This window comes from Corella eumyota, chromosome 1, assembly GCF_963082875.1.
Source record: "Corella eumyota chromosome 1, kaCorEumy4.1, whole genome shotgun sequence".
Classification (NCBI taxonomy): Eukaryota; Metazoa; Chordata; class Ascidiacea; order Phlebobranchia; family Corellidae; genus Corella; species Corella eumyota.
The window spans coordinates 16,789,847-16,811,606 of record NC_137490.1 but is presented as its reverse complement, the minus strand read 5'-3'; the positions used below and the strand labels follow the sequence as shown (position 1 = coordinate 16,811,606).

The 21,760-nt window shown below is 29.5% G+C and overlaps 5 protein-coding genes and 1 non-coding gene across 7 annotated transcripts; 3 read left to right on the top strand and 3 right to left on the bottom strand.

Moving 5' to 3' along the window:
- Window positions 1-224: 224 nt before the first annotated feature.
- On the top strand, window positions 225-5,125 carry LOC145741531 (kelch-like protein 9). Its single transcript, XM_082559165.1, has 18 exons — window positions 225-329; window positions 487-681; window positions 785-937; window positions 1,028-1,174; window positions 1,270-1,382; window positions 1,593-1,776; window positions 1,924-2,060; window positions 2,123-2,230; window positions 2,327-2,415; window positions 2,544-2,736; window positions 2,887-3,014; window positions 3,105-3,211; window positions 3,300-3,384; window positions 3,497-3,648; window positions 3,802-3,935; window positions 4,065-4,202; window positions 4,372-4,575; window positions 4,761-5,125. Exons 1-18 carry the CDS (start codon window positions 255-257, stop codon window positions 4,849-4,851), a joined length of 2,433 nt encoding a protein of 810 aa, XP_082415291.1. The 5' UTR covers window positions 225-254; the 3' UTR covers window positions 4,852-5,125.
- Window positions 5,126-6,747: 1,622 nt separating this feature from the next.
- On the top strand, window positions 6,748-10,596 carry LOC145763987 (neuronal acetylcholine receptor subunit alpha-7-like). Its single transcript, XM_082575547.1, has 13 exons — window positions 6,748-6,859; window positions 7,178-7,290; window positions 7,363-7,463; window positions 7,758-7,861; window positions 8,102-8,268; window positions 8,513-8,599; window positions 8,955-9,067; window positions 9,151-9,280; window positions 9,366-9,469; window positions 9,547-9,617; window positions 9,890-9,945; window positions 10,002-10,145; window positions 10,254-10,596. The coding sequence occupies exons 2-13, from the start codon at window positions 7,179-7,181 to the stop codon at window positions 10,475-10,477; spliced, it is 1,413 nt and encodes a 470-aa protein (XP_082431673.1). The 5' UTR covers window positions 6,748-6,859; window position 7,178; the 3' UTR covers window positions 10,478-10,596.
- Trnaw-cca (transfer RNA tryptophan (anticodon CCA)) lies at window positions 9,747-9,818 on the top strand. The gene has a single exon. It is a non-coding gene; the product is annotated as a tRNA-Trp (tRNA).
- Window positions 10,597-10,657: 61 nt separating the features above from the next.
- On the bottom strand, window positions 10,658-14,640 carry LOC145763986 (C4b-binding protein-like). 2 transcript variants are annotated; one of them, XM_082575546.1, is made up of 12 exons: window positions 13,970-14,640; window positions 13,733-13,903; window positions 13,569-13,611; window positions 13,290-13,424; window positions 12,907-13,104; window positions 12,630-12,803; window positions 12,368-12,547; window positions 11,957-12,133; window positions 11,633-11,812; window positions 11,207-11,380; window positions 10,880-11,060; window positions 10,658-10,794 (listed from the first exon to the last, which is right to left on the bottom strand). In XM_082575546.1, exons 2-12 carry the CDS (start codon window positions 13,874-13,876, stop codon window positions 10,785-10,787), a joined length of 1,596 nt encoding a protein of 531 aa, XP_082431672.1. In that variant the 5' UTR covers window positions 13,877-13,903; window positions 13,970-14,640; the 3' UTR covers window positions 10,658-10,784. The 2 variants fall into 2 exon arrangements, with proteins under 2 accessions (XP_082431672.1, XP_082431671.1); XM_082575545.1 differs by having other exon boundaries at window positions 13,733-14,640.
- Window positions 14,641-14,660: 20 nt separating this feature from the next.
- Window positions 14,661-17,192, bottom strand: LOC145763988 (chondroitin sulfate synthase 1-like). Its single transcript, XM_082575548.1, has 8 exons — window positions 16,849-17,192; window positions 16,645-16,746; window positions 16,201-16,337; window positions 15,844-15,997; window positions 15,501-15,684; window positions 15,336-15,417; window positions 14,997-15,159; window positions 14,661-14,852 (listed from the first exon to the last, which is right to left on the bottom strand). The coding sequence occupies exons 1-8, from the start codon at window positions 16,998-17,000 to the stop codon at window positions 14,666-14,668; spliced, it is 1,161 nt and encodes a 386-aa protein (XP_082431674.1). The 5' UTR covers window positions 17,001-17,192; the 3' UTR covers window positions 14,661-14,665.
- Window positions 17,193-17,487: 295 nt separating this feature from the next.
- LOC145763989 (bifunctional methylenetetrahydrofolate dehydrogenase/cyclohydrolase, mitochondrial-like) lies at window positions 17,488-21,660 on the bottom strand. Its single transcript, XM_082575549.1, has 8 exons — window positions 21,452-21,660; window positions 21,061-21,245; window positions 20,653-20,784; window positions 20,149-20,292; window positions 19,885-19,992; window positions 19,573-19,665; window positions 19,224-19,349; window positions 17,488-18,595 (listed from the first exon to the last, which is right to left on the bottom strand). Exons 1-8 carry the CDS (start codon window positions 21,577-21,579, stop codon window positions 18,480-18,482), a joined length of 1,032 nt encoding a protein of 343 aa, XP_082431675.1. The 5' UTR covers window positions 21,580-21,660; the 3' UTR covers window positions 17,488-18,479.
- Between the last annotated feature and the right edge of the window lie 100 nt (window positions 21,661-21,760).

Genomic DNA, 21,760 nt, shown 5'->3' with positions numbered 1-21,760 from the left:
ATATATTTTGATATTGTTTTAATGTGCACTAATGCAATTTTAAAAAAGTGGTAAGATTTTTTAGACTAGCAAAAATACTGTCGGCACATAAATGTGTAGATGAAGTGGTAGTAAGTTTTAGAATATCAAGTTTCATATATTTTTAAGCGATTTTATATGTTATAGTTTACTATATTATGTATTGTTGTTTTTTATAATTGCCTATCAAGTATTGCGATTTACTTTTTATGTAGAGATCTTGTAGTTGAGTAAGAATGGCAGGTTTAATTCCACAAAGAAGTGTATCAGGCACTATCCCAGGCTCGCTTGGCAGGAGACCAGAATATCAGGTAAGCAAATATCTACCAAAAAAGCAATAATATAAGTAACACTACAAATATTCAAAGTCACAAATCGTTATTCATTTTATGTATTTTATTCTAACCTAAAAGAACGATAGAATAAAAGTTATTGGTACGTGTTTAAAGCCTTTGTAATTTGTTTAAGGTTTACAAATCGAATAGTCACAACAACGCAGTACTTGGTGGACTTAATGATTTGCGACAAGACAAAATCTTGTGTGATGTTACACTTGTAGCCCAGGAACAGCCTTTTTTGGCCCATAAAAACGTCTTGGCTTCGTGCAGTCCCTATTTGAGGAATTTGTTTAACAGCGAAGATGGGATCAAAAACGACCATGAGGTATAAAAACAGAAATTAAATGATTGCAAAGTTAAGCACTATGTAAGTGTCTAAAATATATATTACCTACTGCACAAATTAGTAATTATTTACTTTCTTTAAGGTTGTTGAAATAAGAGGTGTAAGTGCCGAAGGATTACGTCACGTGGTTGGATTTATATACACATCTGAGCTTCAACTTAGCATGAAAAATGTGCACTGCGTTTTGTCGGCTGCTGGACATATGCAACTTAAACAAATTCTCAATTTTTGCAAGGTAGGATATTTTAATAAATGTACAACCAAAATAGGTTTAGCCATTTGTACCCCAAAAAAGTCATAACAATCAAAATGGTTATGTTTTAAGGCCTTCTTAATAGCCGAGATCTCAGTTTACAACTGCGTTGATATTATTCATATTGCTGAGAAATATCAACTGGGTGGGGTCGAAGATAAAGCATATAGTTTTATTGCAGAGCATTTAAACGAACTTGTTAAAACCGAAGAAATACAAGTAAGATTTTATATATTTGAAGTGCAAAATTAACCAATTACCGTAACATATAAAATCGTCATTTTTCACATATTGGACTTTTATTATTTTGGTAGAAACTGACAGTGGACAATATGAGCTTATTGTTGGATTCTTATTCACTTAAAAACGTTTCGGAATTGGAACTTTTCGAAGCAACTCGACAATGGCTTCTATACCAGACAAACAGGTACAATTATATAAAACTTTGATTTATTTTGTTAATGTAGATGCCATTTTATTTAAAGAATTTCAAAATGTAATCGGCTCTGAATGGCCTTCGGCTATAAATTAGTTAGTGGTAAAACAAGTTTTGATTGTACAGGTTGACCTTTCGAAGAATTCGTCTAGAAATTAAAATCAATGACATTGTCGAAATATTGTTATATTTATGTTATAGGTATCAGAATGTCAGAGTTCTTATGGAAAAAATTCACTTTCCCCTTATTCCACCACGTGACTTGCTGAGGTATGTGAACTTTGTGGAGTTCATGAGAGTAGAATGCAACTTTCTGCTTTTGGAAGCTTCCAACTATCACATGTTGCCACATTCACAACCGATTTTGCAATCTGTCAGAACTCAGGTTAGTTAAAGTCAGTTCTTAATTTGCATAGTAAGTAAAAATATTTGATTTAAAGAAATTAATGCATTGAGATAATTTCTTTGTTCCAAAAATAATACCCTGAATAAATATGTTTTATCTAAATCTAATACATTAATAATTTTTTAGGTTCGTTCCAACGACAGGAGAATGGTGATTATTGGTGGTGTCGATCCACATGATAGAGTATCTAATCAATTATTTGCTATCAACAATGACATTTCAAAATCTGATTTTTTACCACCAATGCATGAAGGTTTATGCAGGTAAGTTTACATTTATTTTAAGCTTGAATTTTAGTTTTACTTATTTAATTATTTTACAACAGCCATTGCTCATGCGTGCTTAACAACTTCTTGTACGTTCTTGGAGGTCAAAACATGTTTGACGAACGGGGCACAACTGCTGTTAATACTGTCATTCGTTACGACCCGAGGTAAGAATATTATTACAATAACATTATGACAAAATTATTTAGTTTAAAAACAATCACAAAACTTTATTAATTGGTAATAAAACTTTTTTTTATTAGATTTAATATCTGGATGAGAATTGCTCCAATGAACGACCGAAGAGCTGGATTTACTGTAAGCGTTGTTGACAATCGCCTGTATGCCTTGGGTAAGTAATTAATAGACTTTAAAATTTGCTATGTTACATAAGCATTGTATTTAAAATAAGGAATCATTTTTTATAATATTAGGGGATACAGTTCTAAAACATTGTATTAAAATGATATTTTTTCCCAGGTGGTGTTAACGCCAACGGTCGCATGTCATCTATGGAGTGCTACTCGCTAGAGGATGACAGATGGAGATATGTAGCCTCGGTGCAAACTGGGTTATGTGATCATGCAGAGTCTGTACATGGAAACCTGATCTATATCAGTGGGGGTTTCAAAGAGGGAAGGTTCACCAATCAACTATTGGCTTATAGTCCTAGGTATGTCAACGTGATTTTACAAATATAGGCTAACATTAAAAGGATTTTTGTCGGAAAACAAACAAAAATACTATTTTAAATTTTTTATGATAAAAAACACCAGCCAAAAAAATATTTTAACAATAAGTTTTACTGTAAATAAAAATTTAGACACGACACTTGGCACGAGAGAACGCCAATGCATTTCGCCCGCGGTTGGCACGCCATGGTTGCATTTGGAGACAGTATTTTTGTAACTGGTGGCAACGCAGGACTTAACAAAAGAGTTGATATCCACGGTATGCATCATTCACATTTATAACCAAAATTAAGAGCATTCAAAACAAAACCTTGTTTTTACAAATAACAACAATTTTAACTGTAAACAGAGACGGAAATCTACAATGCAATGAGCGACCAATGGACATTAGTGGCACCTTTGCCACTTCCACATAGTGAAGGAGGTTGTGAATATTATGAGGGAAAACTTGTAGTGGTGAGTTAATCCAACAATTTCAGAACACTGTTTTTTCTAGTCTAAATAGCAACCAAATAAATATGATAACATACATGTTTATATTTAGGTTGGAGGTTATAGCTGGGCACAACAGAAGTGTTTGAGTACAATTCAGTGTTACGACCCATCAAAAGACACTTGGGAGAATTCAGGTAAATATTGTGCAAATAAGTCAAGTGTTAGGTTGTATAGAAATATTTCTATAACAAATTTAAATCAAAAACTCGCTAATATACAAATTTAAACCTTTTTTAATAATTCTAGGAAATCTTCCGATTGAACTATCAGGCGTTCGACTTTCTATCCTTACTATTCCATACACAGTATCTCCTCGAAGCGGATTGGCTCCCGGTAGTCACGTGCCACTTTCGTGGCCACATAACCAGGGACAAGGGCAGGGAAGATTTATTGAACAGGTAAAACATCAATACAGCCTTTAAAAAACAAGAACTGTAAAAATAAAATTTTGGCAATGAAATATTGGCTATACTAAGAATATCCAAATTTTAATTAACACATTTTTTTCGAAAATTTAGTAATAAAATATTTCTTTGATCTTTTTAAACTAGGATCCTCGTATGATGGTAGAAAACTCATTATACAACGCAGGAAGTCAACCTCCGATAATGTCGGGATTTATGGATCCGTTCGCAATGTCAGATATGAGAGACTCCATGTCACATTACTCGCAACCTAGCTCCAAGTATGTAGATTGCAATGTTAACAAAGTTTACGTAAATTTATTTTACTTGATTGGTGAAATTACATTGCGTTTTGCTGTTTTTTATGGTTTGTATAACGATTTAAAGTTAGTTAATTAATTTTTTTTTAGATTTGCACCCCAAATGACAATGGGACGACCAATGGATCCCCGATATATGTCAGCTGGCAAAGATTACAGGGCCCCATTGTCAAGGGACTTGCCTCCTGATTCTAGACTAGAAAGCCAAGATGGTGGAAGTATTTACAGGTAAAGGTTTATGTTTTGTATAAGCTTAAAACAAAGTAGAATTCATTCTTAATAAACGCAAAGGTAATTGTAGGCCCAAACATAAACAAGTAAGGGCACATTTAAAACATCACAAAAAGGCTAAGTTCCGCAACAGGAAAAAAAATAATTTTGTGTAATTTAAATGTAGTCACCCAAGAAGTACAAATATCGACGACACGAGGTCGTTTGCGTCACCTGTACCAAGCAGCAACTACTCGAAAGACGAAACAGACGCATCTGAAACAACTTCCGTGACGTCATCCATTAAGAAGGGTGACTCGCTTAAAAGCGCCAGCTTTCGGCCACAAGACAACGAGAATTGGAAGAAAAATTCGCCCAGTGAAACTTCGAGGTAAAAACTTTGTGACCAATATAATGCTAATAGGTCTTAATAAAATCAAACCAAAGCATATAAACACTGGAATTAATAAACTTTAAATTTGTATATTGATCAAGTCTTCACACAACATTGTTGTACAATATATTAAAACTAAATACTTTTTACAAATATTACAACAAACCTTGTTTTTATTTTAGTGACAACGAAGACGAATTAAAAGCTGGACCAAGTACCATTTTGCAAACAAACCAGGGCGACCAAGACAACGAGATTCGGGCCTACCGTTAATCAGGCACTTTTAATTTCCTTATTCTATTCTTGTTTTAAAAGATTAATAATTCCGTTTTCGATTTTTAATGCTACTTAATGAATGAGTGTTAAATATAGTTGACACTGAATATTGTCTCTTGAGATAATTTTAAAATAAATACACATGTCTTTACTTCCGCGCTTGAATAATTAAGCGCGACTTGAATTAAATTGCTTAACTGATTGATTGCTGTAAAAATATATATGACGCTATCTAAACAAAACAGGTTTATTATATTTAAATGAATAAATAACAAAAATATTATTCTAGTGTTTTATTTCGACTTAATTAAAGTTGTATGGTTTAGTTGACTGAAGTGGTAACTGATAAATAGGATTACTATATTACTTTTATCGATTTTCTATTATTATATGACATCTGAAAATTTAACAATAATAGTTTGTTTTTATAAAAACTTGCAAAACAACCCGATTAAAATATAGTCTTACGCATAAACAAAGCTATTTAGACAGAAGTAGTTTCTTTTAAAAAAGTAAGAAAAAATCTTTACAAAAACAGTAGCAATTTCTGAATTTTAACGTTATCTAAATTGTTTTACAAGACATGTGGAGATAAGAAATAATTTATGCAAAGCTTTATTTTTATCTTAAAATCGAGATTCAAATGCGAAGGAAAACAAATTTCATACATAATTTATCTAACTTCAGGGATTATGTTCAAAAAATGAAAACTTTAAAAAAAATGCTAACGGAAAGTGCAATGTATATTAATTAGATAAAAGGCTAAGTACGTGGCCAAATAAACGTGTTAAAAACGGTCAAAGCGTATTAACTGGCGCAGGTCGATAACTATTATAAAATAGCCGAATACTGTGCAAACGAAAATTGATTAGGTTGAATTAAGAAGACAATTTTCTTATTAGAATTTAGTTGCAGAAAAAAAACATAAAAAACGTAGCTTTTTTATATTTTAGTTAAACGATATTATATGTCAGTAAAAAAAGTAGTGTTTTACAAAAAAATTATTTTCGAAAATAAAATTATAAAATTTATTTTAATACATAGTTAGATCTAAGTTTGGTTTAGAACTAACATAATTAGACAAGCATTTAACATAAAAATTTAAAATAAGATACATTTTAGTATTAGCTAAGAAAAAAATATATGTCAACATGAAATCAAAAATATTAATATATCTGATGTTTTTAACTGCGTTGCATTGTCAAGGTAAATTAAGTTAAATCAAGTATATACTTTTAAAAATTGTATGCAAATACCTCGTATGTAATAATACGTGTTAATGAAATGTATTTTTTATTAAAAACTGTTGTAATCTTTGAAATGTAATCTTTGAAATTGATCAATTATGTCGTTAAGTCTGGAACACAAAAAAGCAAACGATGAGTTTGGCATTAAAAATGCACGAGACCTCTCGTTATTATGCGACAAATTTTGTAAACATACAAGAGGAAAATACTTTTTCCGACAACCTAATTTCAAACACGATATAAAGTTCCTTATTGCCCATTAAAGAGACATTTAGGATATTAATATTTATAATCTCAAATTTTTAATTTGATTTCTTATAATATGACCAAGATTTTACCAACAAACCTTTTTTGTTAATTGTACCAAACAAAATTTATTTAAAAATTGATAAAAAATATTGTTAATAGTTTTAGGAGATCCAGTTGAAAAGAAACTGATCGAAAAAATTCTTTCAAATTATTCTATGCTAGAACGACCTGTTTTACATCACAGCCAACCATTGGTTGTTGATATCAAGTTTACCCTTCAACAAATCGTAGATGTGGTAAATTTGAGCACAAAAATATTGAAGTTAAATTAAATTATCTAAAAGCTATCGATACAATTTTGTTTTTTTAAATAAATATGTTCAACAGGATGAACGAAACCAAATAATTACAACAAACGCTTGGCTTGATCTTAAGTGGCATGATTATCATTGGATTTGGGACAAGAAAGACTATGACAACATTACCAAAATACGAGTACCATACAAATAGTAAGCAAAAGCTGTTAAATGTTTTCAAATAAACTTTTAGTCTGATCAAAATTTTAATTATGTAAAGAAGATGTGGTTTTAACCGCAAATTAAATATTTAAGATAAAACGTAATTGTTTATTAAACAATGCATTTCCATAAACCAATACAACTCAAAACAAAGCACTTGCATAAATATAAACTAATCAATATACTCAAAAAATGCAAATTATAATATATAACTTACAGTAATACAAAGAATAAAATATACATGTCACCACTAATATTTGGCTTATTTGCATTTATATAGTATGTGTTTTATGCAATTTTAATCTACAGCATGTGGACACCGGATATATTATTGTACAACAGCGCAGATAGCAAATTCGATTCTACAACTCACACACCTATTGTAATTGGAAATAAGGGAGACTGTTTATTTGTACCACCTGGTATGTTATTTACAAATTGGTTAAAATTTAAAGTTTGTAAACATACTCTAACAACTATATTTATTGTCCTAGGACTGTTTAAATCAACTTGCAAAATCGATGTAAGCAACTTTCCATTCGACGAACAAAAATGTACGATCAAGTTTGGGGTGTGGAGTTATAATGCCCAGCAGGTAATTATGTTTTAAAATGTTGTTATCAATTTTAACTAATTTTTCAGTATTTTTTTAAAACTGTTATTTTAACCCACCTGACAAATAAATCATCATTACAAAATCTTAAGTTATAGTATGATCGCAACACAACGAATGTTGCGGACCACAACTGGTGATTTTAAAGTTCTTTTTTTGATAAATGTAATTATTATACAGCTCAACAATAAATATTTAGTCTAGTCCTTAATTTATCTGACCCATGTACAAATATAAACGTAATTGCTACTAAAGTAAACATTTGACTTGTTTTAGGTTGACTTACGACTACAGTCTGGTGGTGGAACTGATTTAACGGAATATATTGAGAGTGGGGAATGGAGATTACTGGAGGTGATTGCTACCAGAAATGAACATGAGTGAGTCTTTGTTAGACATGTAACAAATGTTGCGCTTATTCTCTAACAATTAAAAAAAAAGAACCAAAAAAAAAATTTCATTTAACCAATATATATAAAGGATTTTATACAAGTTTAATTAATTGTGTGATTCTAAAGGCTTTGTATAAAAAAAATAAAACGCCATTAAAAGAAAACAAACATATAAATTCTACTGTACCTTCGTGTAATTTTAAATAAGTAAATTAACGTGTCAAACAGGTATGAATGTTGCCCTGAAAGTTACGTCGATGTCACGTTCATCCTTGTCATGCGTCGACGCACAATGTATTACGTCATAAATTTAATCTTACCTTGTATTCTGAATTCCATCTTGACATTGCTGACTTTTTTACTTCCAGCGGCAGCAGCCGAGAAAATTACTTTGGGTAAGCCAAAACATTATGACAAATAACGACCATGTTTTATGAGTGGTACACTCTTTTTAATATTTTATGAAGACCCAATTTACTAAATGTAAAAATGAAATAACGCTAAACAACAAAATATTAAATGCGATGATTCATCAGGAGTAAACAATTATTTATTCATGCAATCTACATGAACATATTTTACTCCTAATAAAACACTTTTTAAAACGCTATAACAAATCACTTTTTGTTGTTCTTACAGCTATTACGGTTCTACTAGCTCAGATTGTTTTTATGTTACTGATAATGGAAACCATGCCACCTACATCAGATGCTATACCTCTTATAAGTAAGTTTATAAAATGTATTACAAAAAACAATGTTTAATCTATAAGGGTAAACTGCACAACTACAAAAACATAAAAGCTAGTTGGCAAACCGTTTGAACCAATTTTTCATTAAGTCAAAACTATTTACAGCAGACTCAGTTAAAGAAGCCTGAGCAATGTTTGGCTTAACCGTATGTTGCCTAAGTCTGTTTCTTGTTTTTTCCATTTTTTAGCAACCAAAGTGCTTATAAATAAAACAAAAATCGCCTAAACATATAATAACGTTAAAGCGTAAAATTGCTTACTTTCCAACAACGTTTTAGTTGAATCTACAGTCCTTTTTTTATACTCTTTTAATATTTTTTGTTTATTTAGGCAAATATTTTGCATGTAGTCTAATGACGGTTTGTGCTTCGGTAGGGGGAACCGTGTGGGTTTTGTCTTTTAATTACATATCCCCTGAAATTGACGGAAGCCTTTCACCAAGGGTTAGCCAACGAAATACATTTTTTTAGTTTAAACTTTACATGTTTTAATATGAGTTTTATCTTTTTTTTATTTGCTATACTAGCTCAAGAAATTTCTTTTGTACACTGCACCTAAGTTTATAAGCATGCCACCTTTTCCTCGCAAACTTACCAACACTAGTATTAACAAAACCGCATCAAACTACGTAAAAACACTTCGAGAAACTGATATAGGTTTGTTCCGACTAAGTTTAATTTTTTGAGCATACCTCCATAATTCTTTATTTTTGTAATATATTAAATATTGTATGTCTCTAAGGTGAGAATGTGCCTTTAAACAACAGTTCGAACAAAGGCTTGATTTCAGAGAAATCCCAACGATTATCGTCGGTGCATAGCAACAACAAAGTTACCAGAAAATTGGTAAATAGTGTATAACTTAATTACAAAGTTTTGTCGACAAGATATGTACTAACGCTATGTAATATTAACGTGTACAGAAACAAAGTTTTAGTCAAAATGAAAGAATATTTTCAGACTCGTCAGTTTCGCCAATAGCAGAGAATGCAAGGTAATCTACATATTATTTATCAAATTTTACCAAAACGCTACAACGCGTCAATAAGAAAAAGGCGAAATAAAACGCGCGATAATTTCCCGCCGAACTATCCCACGCAATGATTGCGTTGTTTTGTCAGCTGACTCCGTGGCGCAACGGTAGCGCGTCCGACTCCAGATCGGAAGGTTGCGTGTTCAAATCACGTCGGGGTCAATTTTTATTTCTTTTCAATTTTGGTTTAATCACACATTTGCGATTCTATAAACCATATTTAATATTTTTAGAAGCACTACTACTGATAACAAAAACTACACCCAAGAATTAAAAGACCTATATTTTAGTAAGTTTTGTGTGTAGAAGCTACAATTTAAGTTTTTAATGAGTTATATTTTTAAGGTATAAACAGTCAACATAGCGTGGAATGTGGTAAAAGTACTTGTAATGGTCAACCAAGAAATGCTGGCCACCACCCGACATTTAATGCACCGTACTGTTCGTGCTCTGTCCGACAAAAGTTGTGCAAAAAACAACTTTCAATAGGTAGTTTTTTTAGAATGATTTAAACAAAATTGTTATAGCCTCTTATAAACTTTAAATAAAAAAGTGTTATTTTTGTATGTCCTTTATTTAAATACTTGTTTCCAACAGAATCAAAAGATATCTCGCACATTCAAGATATATTGCGTGACGTCAGATCAATAAACAGCAAAATGGAAGAAAGTAAACTAAGGGAAGATATGATGTTAGAATGGCAATACGCTTCAAGAGTGTTGGATAAAATTCTGATGTGGGTGTTTTCATTGTTTGTCGTGGGGACAACGTTGGCAACTTTGTGTGCTGTGCCCAACATTTCAGAAGCATTCTCGATGTAAATATTTAAGCAGCCACCTTACTTAAAAGAAACGTTATAAAGACTGATTGTGTAAGCTGTATAAAGATAACTTTTTAAACAATCTGTGACTTGTTGGTTCAACTGACAAATGCTTTAAGAAACTGCAAAATACATATTAACAAACTTCACGCGCGCTGATTGATAAGAATTTCATACAGCCTACATTCACCACGCGAAGCAATTATTTTTTTATACATGACATGAATTTTATTTGAACTTTTCACATATTTGAATAAAAAACTTGGTTATCAACGCAGCCAAACTTTGTGGAATCTTGATATGTATCTTTAGAGCAACCTGAAGATATAAAAATATTGACTAAATATAACTTAAAACCTTATTAGACAAAAATTGTTTTACCAAATTACTTAAAGAAACCTACATGCAAGTTGGTATTTCTTCTGGTTCGAATACGGTACCGGTACAAACAGCGATATCTGAACCCAACAAAGTTGTTGTGTTTGAAACGCAACTGTAGGCAACTGTTTCACCGGGCAACCACATAGTTTGATTAGAAGAAATACTAATAGTTGGTTCAAGAATTATTGGTCTTGAGCAAAACTCTAAATAAAATCAGACAATTTAAATCAACTGTTAGGTATCCCAAGAAGACTGATATTAAATAGAAAAAAGTAAAAAAAATTATACACATCTCTTGTTTAAATGGATTTAAGTAACATTTAAAATTGTATTACAAGTAAAGTTTTACCTAAACAAATCGGAACAAGAGGAAAATAAACCCCAGATGTACAGGTAACTAAACTTTCCCCAATTAAAGTGAATCCGTCATCGCAAGTAAAAGTGGCGGTGTCACCTTCAACCCAAACGTCTCTTGGTGGAGTTAAATTTCCGTTAACAAAATCTCCAGTCGCATTGCACATCTCTATATTTAAAAAAAATAGATTCTTAGTTGTAATAGTACAATAAGACTTAAATACAGAACGTATCATTATAAACAAAGAAGGTCTTCTTATTATTACAAGTTTTTATGATAAGTTAATTCTTTTTAAAACCTTGTTAAAAAATCCAAAGTTTAAAGAGTTCAAGTTAAGCGATATTAAATATTGAAAGAAAAATTGTTATACATTTTTCCTTAATACTGCTTCTTAACTTTAAAATTATTAAACACACTTACCAGCGCATGTTGGAGGTGGAGATGAATAGGTTCCTGATGTTGTACAAGTTGACATTGCATCACCAATCAATGCAAAACCGTCTGAACATTCATATTCGACTGTGTCGTTTACATTCCATACATCTTGTGCTGGTTCATAAGTACCATTAATGGGTGCGGTTGGTTGCTCACACGTTGTTTCTATACACAAAAAATAAATTATTATGTAATAAAAAATAAACCATCAATAGTTTGGGTAACAGTCGAATATGAATGTTCGAAAATGTTTTAACTATAGTTAAAACAACTTGTTTATTATAATGACCTTAAACAAATGTGTTTTACCAATGCATGTTGGAAATGAGGCAGAATAATTTCCTGATGATTCGCACGTGACTGAAGTTTCACCAACGAGTGTATATCCAACATCACAAGTAAAATCAGCAACATCATCGACAACCCATTCCTCTTGGCTTGGTGAATATTGACCGTTCTCCGGGGCTACTGGCTCCATGCAAGAAACTGTCAAAACATAAAAAATTTGTTTTTAAACACAGATTTAAACTACATCGAAGAATTAAAAAAACAAGCTGTTACTGCTACAACGAGACCACATGTTACAATTAAGATTTACGTTTTACTTCAATGTCTATATGTAACATTAAGTTTACTGCATCAGCCTGCTGTGACACTTAAAAGTATGTTAAATGTGCCTTTTATACCGGACCAAATTTAATATATTTATAAAAGACATACCAATACAAGTAGGCTGAGGTGTAGAAAAAGACCCACTGGCCAGACACGTTGCTTCGCCATCCCCTCTCAGTAAATATCCATCGTTGCAGCTATATGTAACTGGGTCGCCTATATTCCAAACCTGTTCCGATGGTGTATAACCACCATTAGAAGGTGCCATTGGTTCCTCACAAGTTGTCACTTTTAGAAAAAAAGGGCGACAAAATTTTAAAATATTAAAAAAACGCAGCAAATCAAGAACAGTTTGAATGTTTAAACATACCAACACATGTGGGTCTAGGTGACGAAAATCCGGATGACTCACACGTAGCAACACTTTCACCAACAATTGTATAACCGTCGTTACAAGAATAAGTTGCAGTCAGACCTCGCCTCCAAAACGGTCGACTTGTTACCTGGCCGTTAGTCGGAGCAACAGGATCACTGCATAACGGTCCTGAATATAAAATTAAAAGAGATTGCGTTAAGGCGAGATTGCGTTATTTTTTAAATCTATGGATTTTAGGTTTATTTACCCAATTTTATAATAAAACACTTACTTTGACAAAATATTGAGCTTCCCGCAAAAAATCCTAATCTACATGTTGCGCTTGTAACACCACGACCTATATCAAAAGGTTTTAAGCCAGATTCACATGAATAAGTTACGGTAGTGCCCCTAGAATAGTGACTACCGCCTACATTGGGTCTAGGCGATATAAGGGTTCCATCTGATAAAAAGGGCGCACTGCATGTCCCTGTATAAATATATATAACTCCTAAAAAAATTGTTTATACCTTTTTCCTGATCAAGCTGGTTTTAAAAAAAATAATAAAATTGGTTCGTAAGTAGGCTATAAGTTCTAAAACAATTATAAGCAAAATTAATTTTACATTACAAGCCTTAAAGAAATAATTGTTATTCTTTATTAACGAAACTTACTTTCACAATTTCCTCTAGTTCCACTACCAGAATATCTTGGACTGTTGCATGTGCATATTGCACGTCCTAGAAAACTAGATCTACATGACGCGTTTATGTCACAAGGCCGCCTCCTTGCGAAACAAGGATTGGCCCCTGCAAAATAATATAAACACTTCACTTTTACTATTTTTGCAATCACCGAATAAGAAAATAGTGTTACGATAATATAAGAGTCATTTAACATAAATTTTTATACAAGAATTAAAAAATTGCTAAAATTTTTTTCGCAAAACATACCGACTTGTTTTTTCAACTTTTTAAAATCATATTTTCGAATAACCTTCAGTCAAAAAGTATTTATTATTAAATAATTACATAACACTATAAGCATAAAAAGTTTAAAAATTTATTATTCGTTATTGCAGAACCTGGAAGTTCCAAAAATAATGCAAGTTACTTACGTTCGCATCTAGGTGGGCTGCTCCACCGTTGGTTTGAACAAGTAATAAAAGAAAGTCCATGTAATTCGTAACCACTGTCGCATGTATATGAAGCAACGCTACTTGGTATACCAAATCTCGAAGAAGTGAACCTAAATCGACCATTGGAAATCCTTGGAGGAACACTACACACTAAATAAATTATTGTTAAGTTAGTATTATTCTATTACGAACAAATATATACTATTTGCTACTTACATCTGCTCGTTAGGATGCTAAAAATATCCAAACTAGGCCTCCTAAATTGGCAATCCACAAAATAAATTTGCAGAATGCAAATCAACAAAAGTGATAAGTACCTCGTCATTTTGATACCCAGCATAAAATGAACCAACTTTTTAAATCAAACGACTTTTATACTAATCTCTTGATGACAAAAAAACGTAGCCGTACTTTCCAAACAGCGCGATCGAAAACAGTTTCTGATTAAATCGGATTGAGCAGTTTCTATTATTGTTTAAAACACATAACAAAAGAAGTATTTTCAGGATTAAAAGTCGCCAACCACCACCAATTAATAGGCTTAAATTTTCCAGTCATCACTTGTTTTGGAAAATAATACCATAATGTATACAGCAACAGCAAAAAAATGTACTTTATTTCAGCTTTAGGCATTATTAAGCTGCAAACAACCTTGTTGTATATTTTAATAACTTATTGCTTATAACCCGCGGTTATAACTGAATAACAAAGGACTTAAACGCGAAAAAAACGTGAGAGAAAAAGTTGGTCAATATGGCAAAGGTAGGAATTAAAGTATGACTCATGAAAAATAACAAAATTTTTTAACGATTACTTTGCAAAATGCGACTACGCTGCAATGTTAACTTAACACAAAAATAAAAACGTTGCGACTGAAATTAAAAATAATAATATTTCAATAAAGAAAATCATTTAATCAAATAAATCAAACTCTTCCGAAAATTTAATTTTTTTAAAGTTTATTCTGTTTTTGAGCGGATTATATTCATGGGAGTTACTATTTTTAAAACCTAATATCACGTTTATTTTGTAAGGTACGGTGGCTTGCAAATACCCAAACTCTAAATTCCATGTTTCGTTGTGAAAATCTTTAATTTTCCTAAACAGTCAACATAAAAATAAAAAAATAAACAAAAAAGGTTGTTGCATATTAAATAAAAAACAAATAAACAATATAACTAATTTAAATTAAATGTTTAATTTTTACAAAAAAATTTCAAATATACCCATTTTTTACACTTACCAAATAATATCAGAATATACACTTGACAACAAACTAGTGCTATCTGTTCTTTGAATAATCCAACTACTGTTTTTAATGAAAATATAATTCCAAACAACATTCTTTCGAAAATGTTTCGCATTTTTTGTTGTAATCGTTTTTGTTTTTAATTTGGGTGGGGAGCCTAAAAAATTAAAAAAAAGTCTTGTATTCTATTTGCCTTGTAAGAGTTAAACACTGTAAAATAAAACAAATAGGCTATAGTAAACAAAATAAGTAAACATGAAATGTAGATATGAAAATTTAATTTATTAAATTTATTTAAATTTTGGATTACCAATATACATTAAATTAACTTACTATAATTCCCAAAAGAAAACTTAAGTACAGTGTCCATATTTCTATAGATAAGATTAAGATTTCGAATTTTTTCCAGTAAATCCTAAATATAACACTAAATGAAAGAACAATAAAAGAAGTATAAAATTGTTTAAACCTAATTTTAAATTAAAATAACTATCTTACCTGTAATTTTAACATGAGTACATTTTTGTGCATACTAAACATAAGTGATGAAATTTTAATAGGGTGAAAAGTGATTGCTTTTTTTAATGTTTTTTCTTTAACTTCTTCAATATTCGATCGCAACCTTGTGATGGGGTCATAGGATTGATAAAATAATTCTAAGGTTTCATATGCTACTGTAAACCTTAACAATAAGTAAATAAATTAATTTATAAAATTAAAATCACTTCATAAAAATATTTTAAAAATTATGCTACAAATGAAATTTTAGTAATTAACAAGCCATTTTTTATAAAACAGACAATTAATTTTTTTTATGTGCCAAATAGTCCTAAATTTTTACCTAGCAGAAGTCTTTTTCCAAATACACCGTCCAATTTCAATATCTTCATGTCTTGACAACATGTTCCGGATGCAGGAGCTTAAATGAGGTCTTGCATCTTGTAAAGCTCTTCGACTAAATATCATACCTAGTCCTCCCTGATAATATGTCATTCCTGGGTTTTGAAAGTTAGTTGTATGTAAAAAAAAACAAATAAAAGTTGTTTTATGTTCAAATTAGTCATTTAAAGCAGTTGATCCATATTAATGACAATTACTTTATTAGGAAAATAAATTTAACTCCCACTTTTTATTTTTTAACAGGTTATATTTACTATATTAAACTACAATTTTACCAATTTTTCCATAATAAAATCACCTAATTGCATAGAATCTGAAGGTTTTACACCGAAACCAGGTTTTCCAATAATATAAGGCAAATTGCAATCTAACCTAGAAATAATTTTGTTTAATTGTTTCCATTGCAAGTAAGAGTCATCATCTAATCTTATGTACCTAAAACAAGTAAATAAATTAGGTTAAAAGTTTTTATATAAAATAAACACAACTGTTTTTTGTAGAAATAATTTAAAACCAAACAATCTAAAAATAACTTAGATTTGTTATTATAAATCCAAAAAAATTGTAAGTGATTCCTAGTGACAAAATTAGGGATTCAAATTGAAACTAAAAATACAATAATGCAACAAAAAAGTGATAATAATTGGCCCACAATAGTTCCACACAAACATTTACACATTGTATACTATTCATAAACAAAAAAACACACATCTTAATTTCCCACATAACAACAACATCCTACCATTCATAAGTATTGGCTGAATCATGCGCATCATGCATATGTCGTAACATCATAAAACTCTTTTTCTGTGGTGGATACCGGTAATCATCAACTCCTGGTAATCTAAATTAAAATTATGTTTTAAAAATATAAAATTATACTTCAGTTGCAAATTTATTTTTAGGCAAAATATATGCAACTTAAATTTTTTTTTAAAAGACTAACCTTACCAACTTAGCATTAACATTTTTGGTCTTAAATCTGTTAAAAACTTCCTCGTTTACATCAGCATAAACCCCTATAGTCCACATGGGGTTTGGTGCCCAAGTGTTAAACAAAGTATGTATTCTTGTTTGCAGAAATTCATCATTGGACATTAAACCTAAAAAAAATTATTTTTAACATAAAATTATTATTGTAATACTTTATTGTTATTAAATCAATGTGTACATTGTATAATAAAAATAGTTAAATTTGTTGCATAGTATCTTACTTACCTATGTACACTTTGGGCCTTTTTTCACTCGAGTTAAATTTTTGTTTAAAACCTGGGTTTATAAGTATATCCATTTTAGAATTACAGTCTTTTAGCAAATACCTTCTACATTCAGGCAATACTATAATCCCAAATAGAAAACCAAAAATGTAGGATAAAACAAAATAAAACAACTCTTGAAATTTCATGTTTCTTTCATGTCATTACTTGTTTATTGTCAATGGTAAAACTTTAATTAATAAAACAAATTCATTGTTTAAACATTAAAAATCTTTAACTTCGTTACTGAAAAAAAGGTTTGGTTTTAATAAATTTTAATTTTTTTAACTTGGTTTTTATGCATTTTAATAAAACAACACCACAAAATATTAAAATTATGTATTTTTTAATTCATTTTACCAGCTCCATTTAAAACAATTACAGCAAAATTAATTAATACAGCAATATAAGAAATTAGGCTAGACTAAGCTAGATATTGACATTTTAAGTAAAAAAAAACAACACTTAATTAACCGAAGTTGTTATGCAAAATATAGTTCTTTAAAACACATAAAAATTTAAAAATGTGCACCATTAAAAATTTAAAAATGCAAAGATTGTTTAAAACAGAAAAAAAACATACGTATCAGTTGGAACAAAATCATAATACTGAAAATTGTGTTAAGTTATAAAATCTTTTACAATTGTGGAACAAAATATAACAAATATATAAATTATATTATTGATTGCAAATACCATTGTCAAAACAGAACTTCTATATACATTGTTTAGATATGTTTCCAATTTGGATATTGATACAGTATTTAAGTTTATAATGGAACTACAGTTAAATGTGCTTTACGTAAATTGATATTACAGAAAACATTAGGCACATATTACTTAACCAGCACTAAGAATAAATATTGATTAAAAACAATTGGCAATTTTCAACATTTTAACAATATTGTTTGTGATTTAACTTTTTTGTGTATAATCGGCATAATGCTGAAAACAAAATATAACACACCAAACAAATTTCATGATAAAAAATATTTAAAAACCTTTACATCCAAAGGTCACGCAAAGGAGCAAAAATAAGGCATTCTTTGATTTTAGTTCTATTTACAGAAATAGTTAAATCTTTAAAAATGTAAAAAAAAAAATTGCAAAATATCTAACTGAAAACAAATTGTACAAAATTGTTGCTGAAGTTTGCTTTTATCAATTAAAAATTAATGAAACATTGAGGTATAATTAAAGAAATTATTTATGCTTAATTTTGTAAAAAAAGCTAAAAAAGATTGACCTAGGATTACCAATAAAGTTCTAAATTTTAAAAAAAATAACACAATTTTGCTACAATACCCTGATGACTGGGGACTTAGTAATGTACACTTTTCTTGGCTGCCATCAAGGTATTTTTACACAACATTGCCACTGTCATTGGTCCAACACCACCCGGCACTGGTGTTATGTGGCCTGCCACCTTCTTTACACCTGACACAAGATTGTCATATCACTTATTTTATTTTAAAATTATGTGGAATAGTGGAAATTTAGCAAAGTTATAAAATGATTTTTTTAACAATATTAAAATTTTGACATTAACATATTTAAAAGCGAATTATAAAACAATTTAGAAGCAATTAAAACTAACTTAGTCCTAAATTATTATTTAAATCTGAACCTGGCAGTAAAAATTAAAATTGATCAAACTATTATCTTTCTATAAATTAAATTTTCTTTTAAGTTGCTTCACAAGACTAAACATAACATTTATGAGACTGGTATAAGGGTAACAACCGTTGTTTAAATAAACTTTATCATATAAACCATATTGTTTCCTGTTGACTATTGTTTTATATCAGACTGTTAGTTGGATATTGTTTACACATCAATGTTGGGTGTTATACATATTAATAAAATATTTGTTTGTAAATTAAGATGTTGTGATAAAAAATAAATATTTGTGTTAAAAAAATATTTTTTAAAAAAACTAATTTTATTAGGTTAAGTTATTTTTTTAAATTTGATCTAATTTCTTTTAACTTTAGTTTTCTTAAAATGCTTTTTATAATATGAAGTTATAGTTTTATGTTTATTTTAAATATTTTTTTATATTTACCTTCAAAGTCAACATCACCAACAAGTTTAAACTTTCCAGTTTTTTCATCTTTCACCCGATTTATTCCAACATCAATCACACATGCTCCATCTTTTATCATATCTGCTGTTATCAAACCTGGAATACCTTAAGCAAAAAAATCACTAGTTTAACATTTAAAAAAATTTAACTACAATTTTTAGTATAATCCATTGAGATTGAAATCCAATAAGTTCAGTATTTATTTAAATTACTATAACAATATGTAAATGGGGTAAATAATTTAATATATGTCGTATTTTTTGCAACAGTACAACATAAACAAATATCCATGAATAAAATAGAAATATGTCAAATGCATTTTAAATACCAGCAGCTGCTATCACAATGTCAGCTGTCTTGGTAAACATTTTCAGTTGTTCCTTAGGTGTATATCTGTGTGTTTGTGTTACGGTAGCATCACCTACACAATATATTGTATTAAATCACTAATTTAATCACTAATTTAATCACTAATAATAAGGACAGTATACATCAAAACACTATCTACACAAGATTGCAAATTGTTTAGGTATAAATGTTTTATCTTTAATCGCTTAAAAAAAATATTTATTATACCTTTTTCAAGTTCAGTGAACTTGACATTACATTGAGAAAAAACTATTAAATTACGTATGCATACCACCAGGTCTTTCATGTCTGTGATCAGTATGTAACAGCATGGCCATTGGCATTCCAACATTTTTAGATCTACCACATACCACAGCAGTTTTCCCAAATGTCTCAATACCTTTAACAAAAATATAAAAAAGGGTTTTAAAAAGATGTTAAATTCAATGTAGTGCCTTTTTTTAACAACGTTGTTAACAATTAAATATTTATTATATCTATTAAAAATTCCCAATGATCAATTTAAATTTATTTTTTGGAAAAAAATTCAACACACCAGTTCTTCTAATCATCTCCCAGACCCCAGCAGGAGTAGCAGGTAACAAACATTGTTGATCAAGACACAATCTTCCAACATTATTGATATGAAATCCATCAACATCTTTGTTAGGTGCAACTGCATTGCATACTGTTCTTTCATCTAATAAGGGCACAATAAAAAATAAAGCAAAGTTTATTTACTTGTGAAAATCATTCATAGATAATCAAACATGTATAGTTCAGTTTTAATAGTAATTTTTACTCCCTTATGACTTTAAATTGTTTAATAAAAAAAGTCTTACAATGGATATTTTAAAATAGAATAAAAAAGTGCAAAAATAACTATTATAACTTAGTTTTAAAACATTTCCTCAGAGAAAATTTGTATTTAATATATTTTACTTTAAAAAGTAAAAAAAAAATTAACACTAGCCATATTATAAAAATTGAATTTTTTTTATCTAGGCCTACACATTTTAATAAAAAAAACTAGATGTATAAATACAATAATTTTAGTTACCTATATGGTCAGGTACTGGCAGTTGTACCAAAATTCCATCAACCTGATCACTTTTATTTAATCCTTCAATTATATCTAACAACTCTTGTTGACTAATATCCTTGGATTTGATCATAGTTTCACTAGTAATTCCTTTAAAATATTGTAATTTTAATTCCTGTTAATTATGCTTTCGGCAAAAATAATTTAAAATTATTATTTGAGACCCTATTAATAAAAAGCAATAAAAAATTTTAGTACCTAACTTTGATTTAATTTAATATGCCTATTCAAGAATTAAATTTTTTTTTGTAAAATAATAATTATAATACCAAATTTAACTATAAAAAGTCATTTCTATTTTACTGTAAATAGTTAATTGCAGCAAAAATAAAAATTTTACAAAAAATAAAGCATTTGATAACATACCCACATTTTTGCATGCCTTCATTTTATTTTTAACATAAGTTTGGCTGGCTGGGTCCTCACCCACTAACACAACTGTTAAATGCGGGGCACGGCCCCCATTATTGACCAGGGTCTCAATGTCAACTTTGACCTCTTTTTGAATATCAGCTGCTAACTTTTTACCACTAATTAATTGGGCTTCTAATCTGTTATTAAAAAAAACATTTAAAAAATAAAATTTTTGCAAAACTGTAAAAAAACGCGATAACATCAAACAAATATGTTAAATATATATTTTTAAGAAGTAATAAATCACAATGGGTAAGTCAAATTTTTAAATTTAGTTTAAACATGCATTTTTACAAATGTTTATTAATATTAATTGAAAAAATAACAACAATTTATTGCTTACCGATTGCAGCTTGTAGCAATTGTTCTAGTTGTTATTAATGCAACCTTCGATACATCCTGAATTAATTTTGCACTACTATTTAGAACTCTTGCCTTACTACAAATTGAAATAAATTGTTTGGACAGCATGCTTTTAAAATTTATTAATTTTGCCAAATTTCCTAAAAAAATCAGTAACCTACAACAAGTAATATATAAAATAATTACTTTAATTAAAAGAATAAATTTAAAAAGCATTTGTACTACCTTACTATATTTATTAAAGCATTTATTATTTCTTGACCTTGAAATAGCTTAACGCCGGTACCAC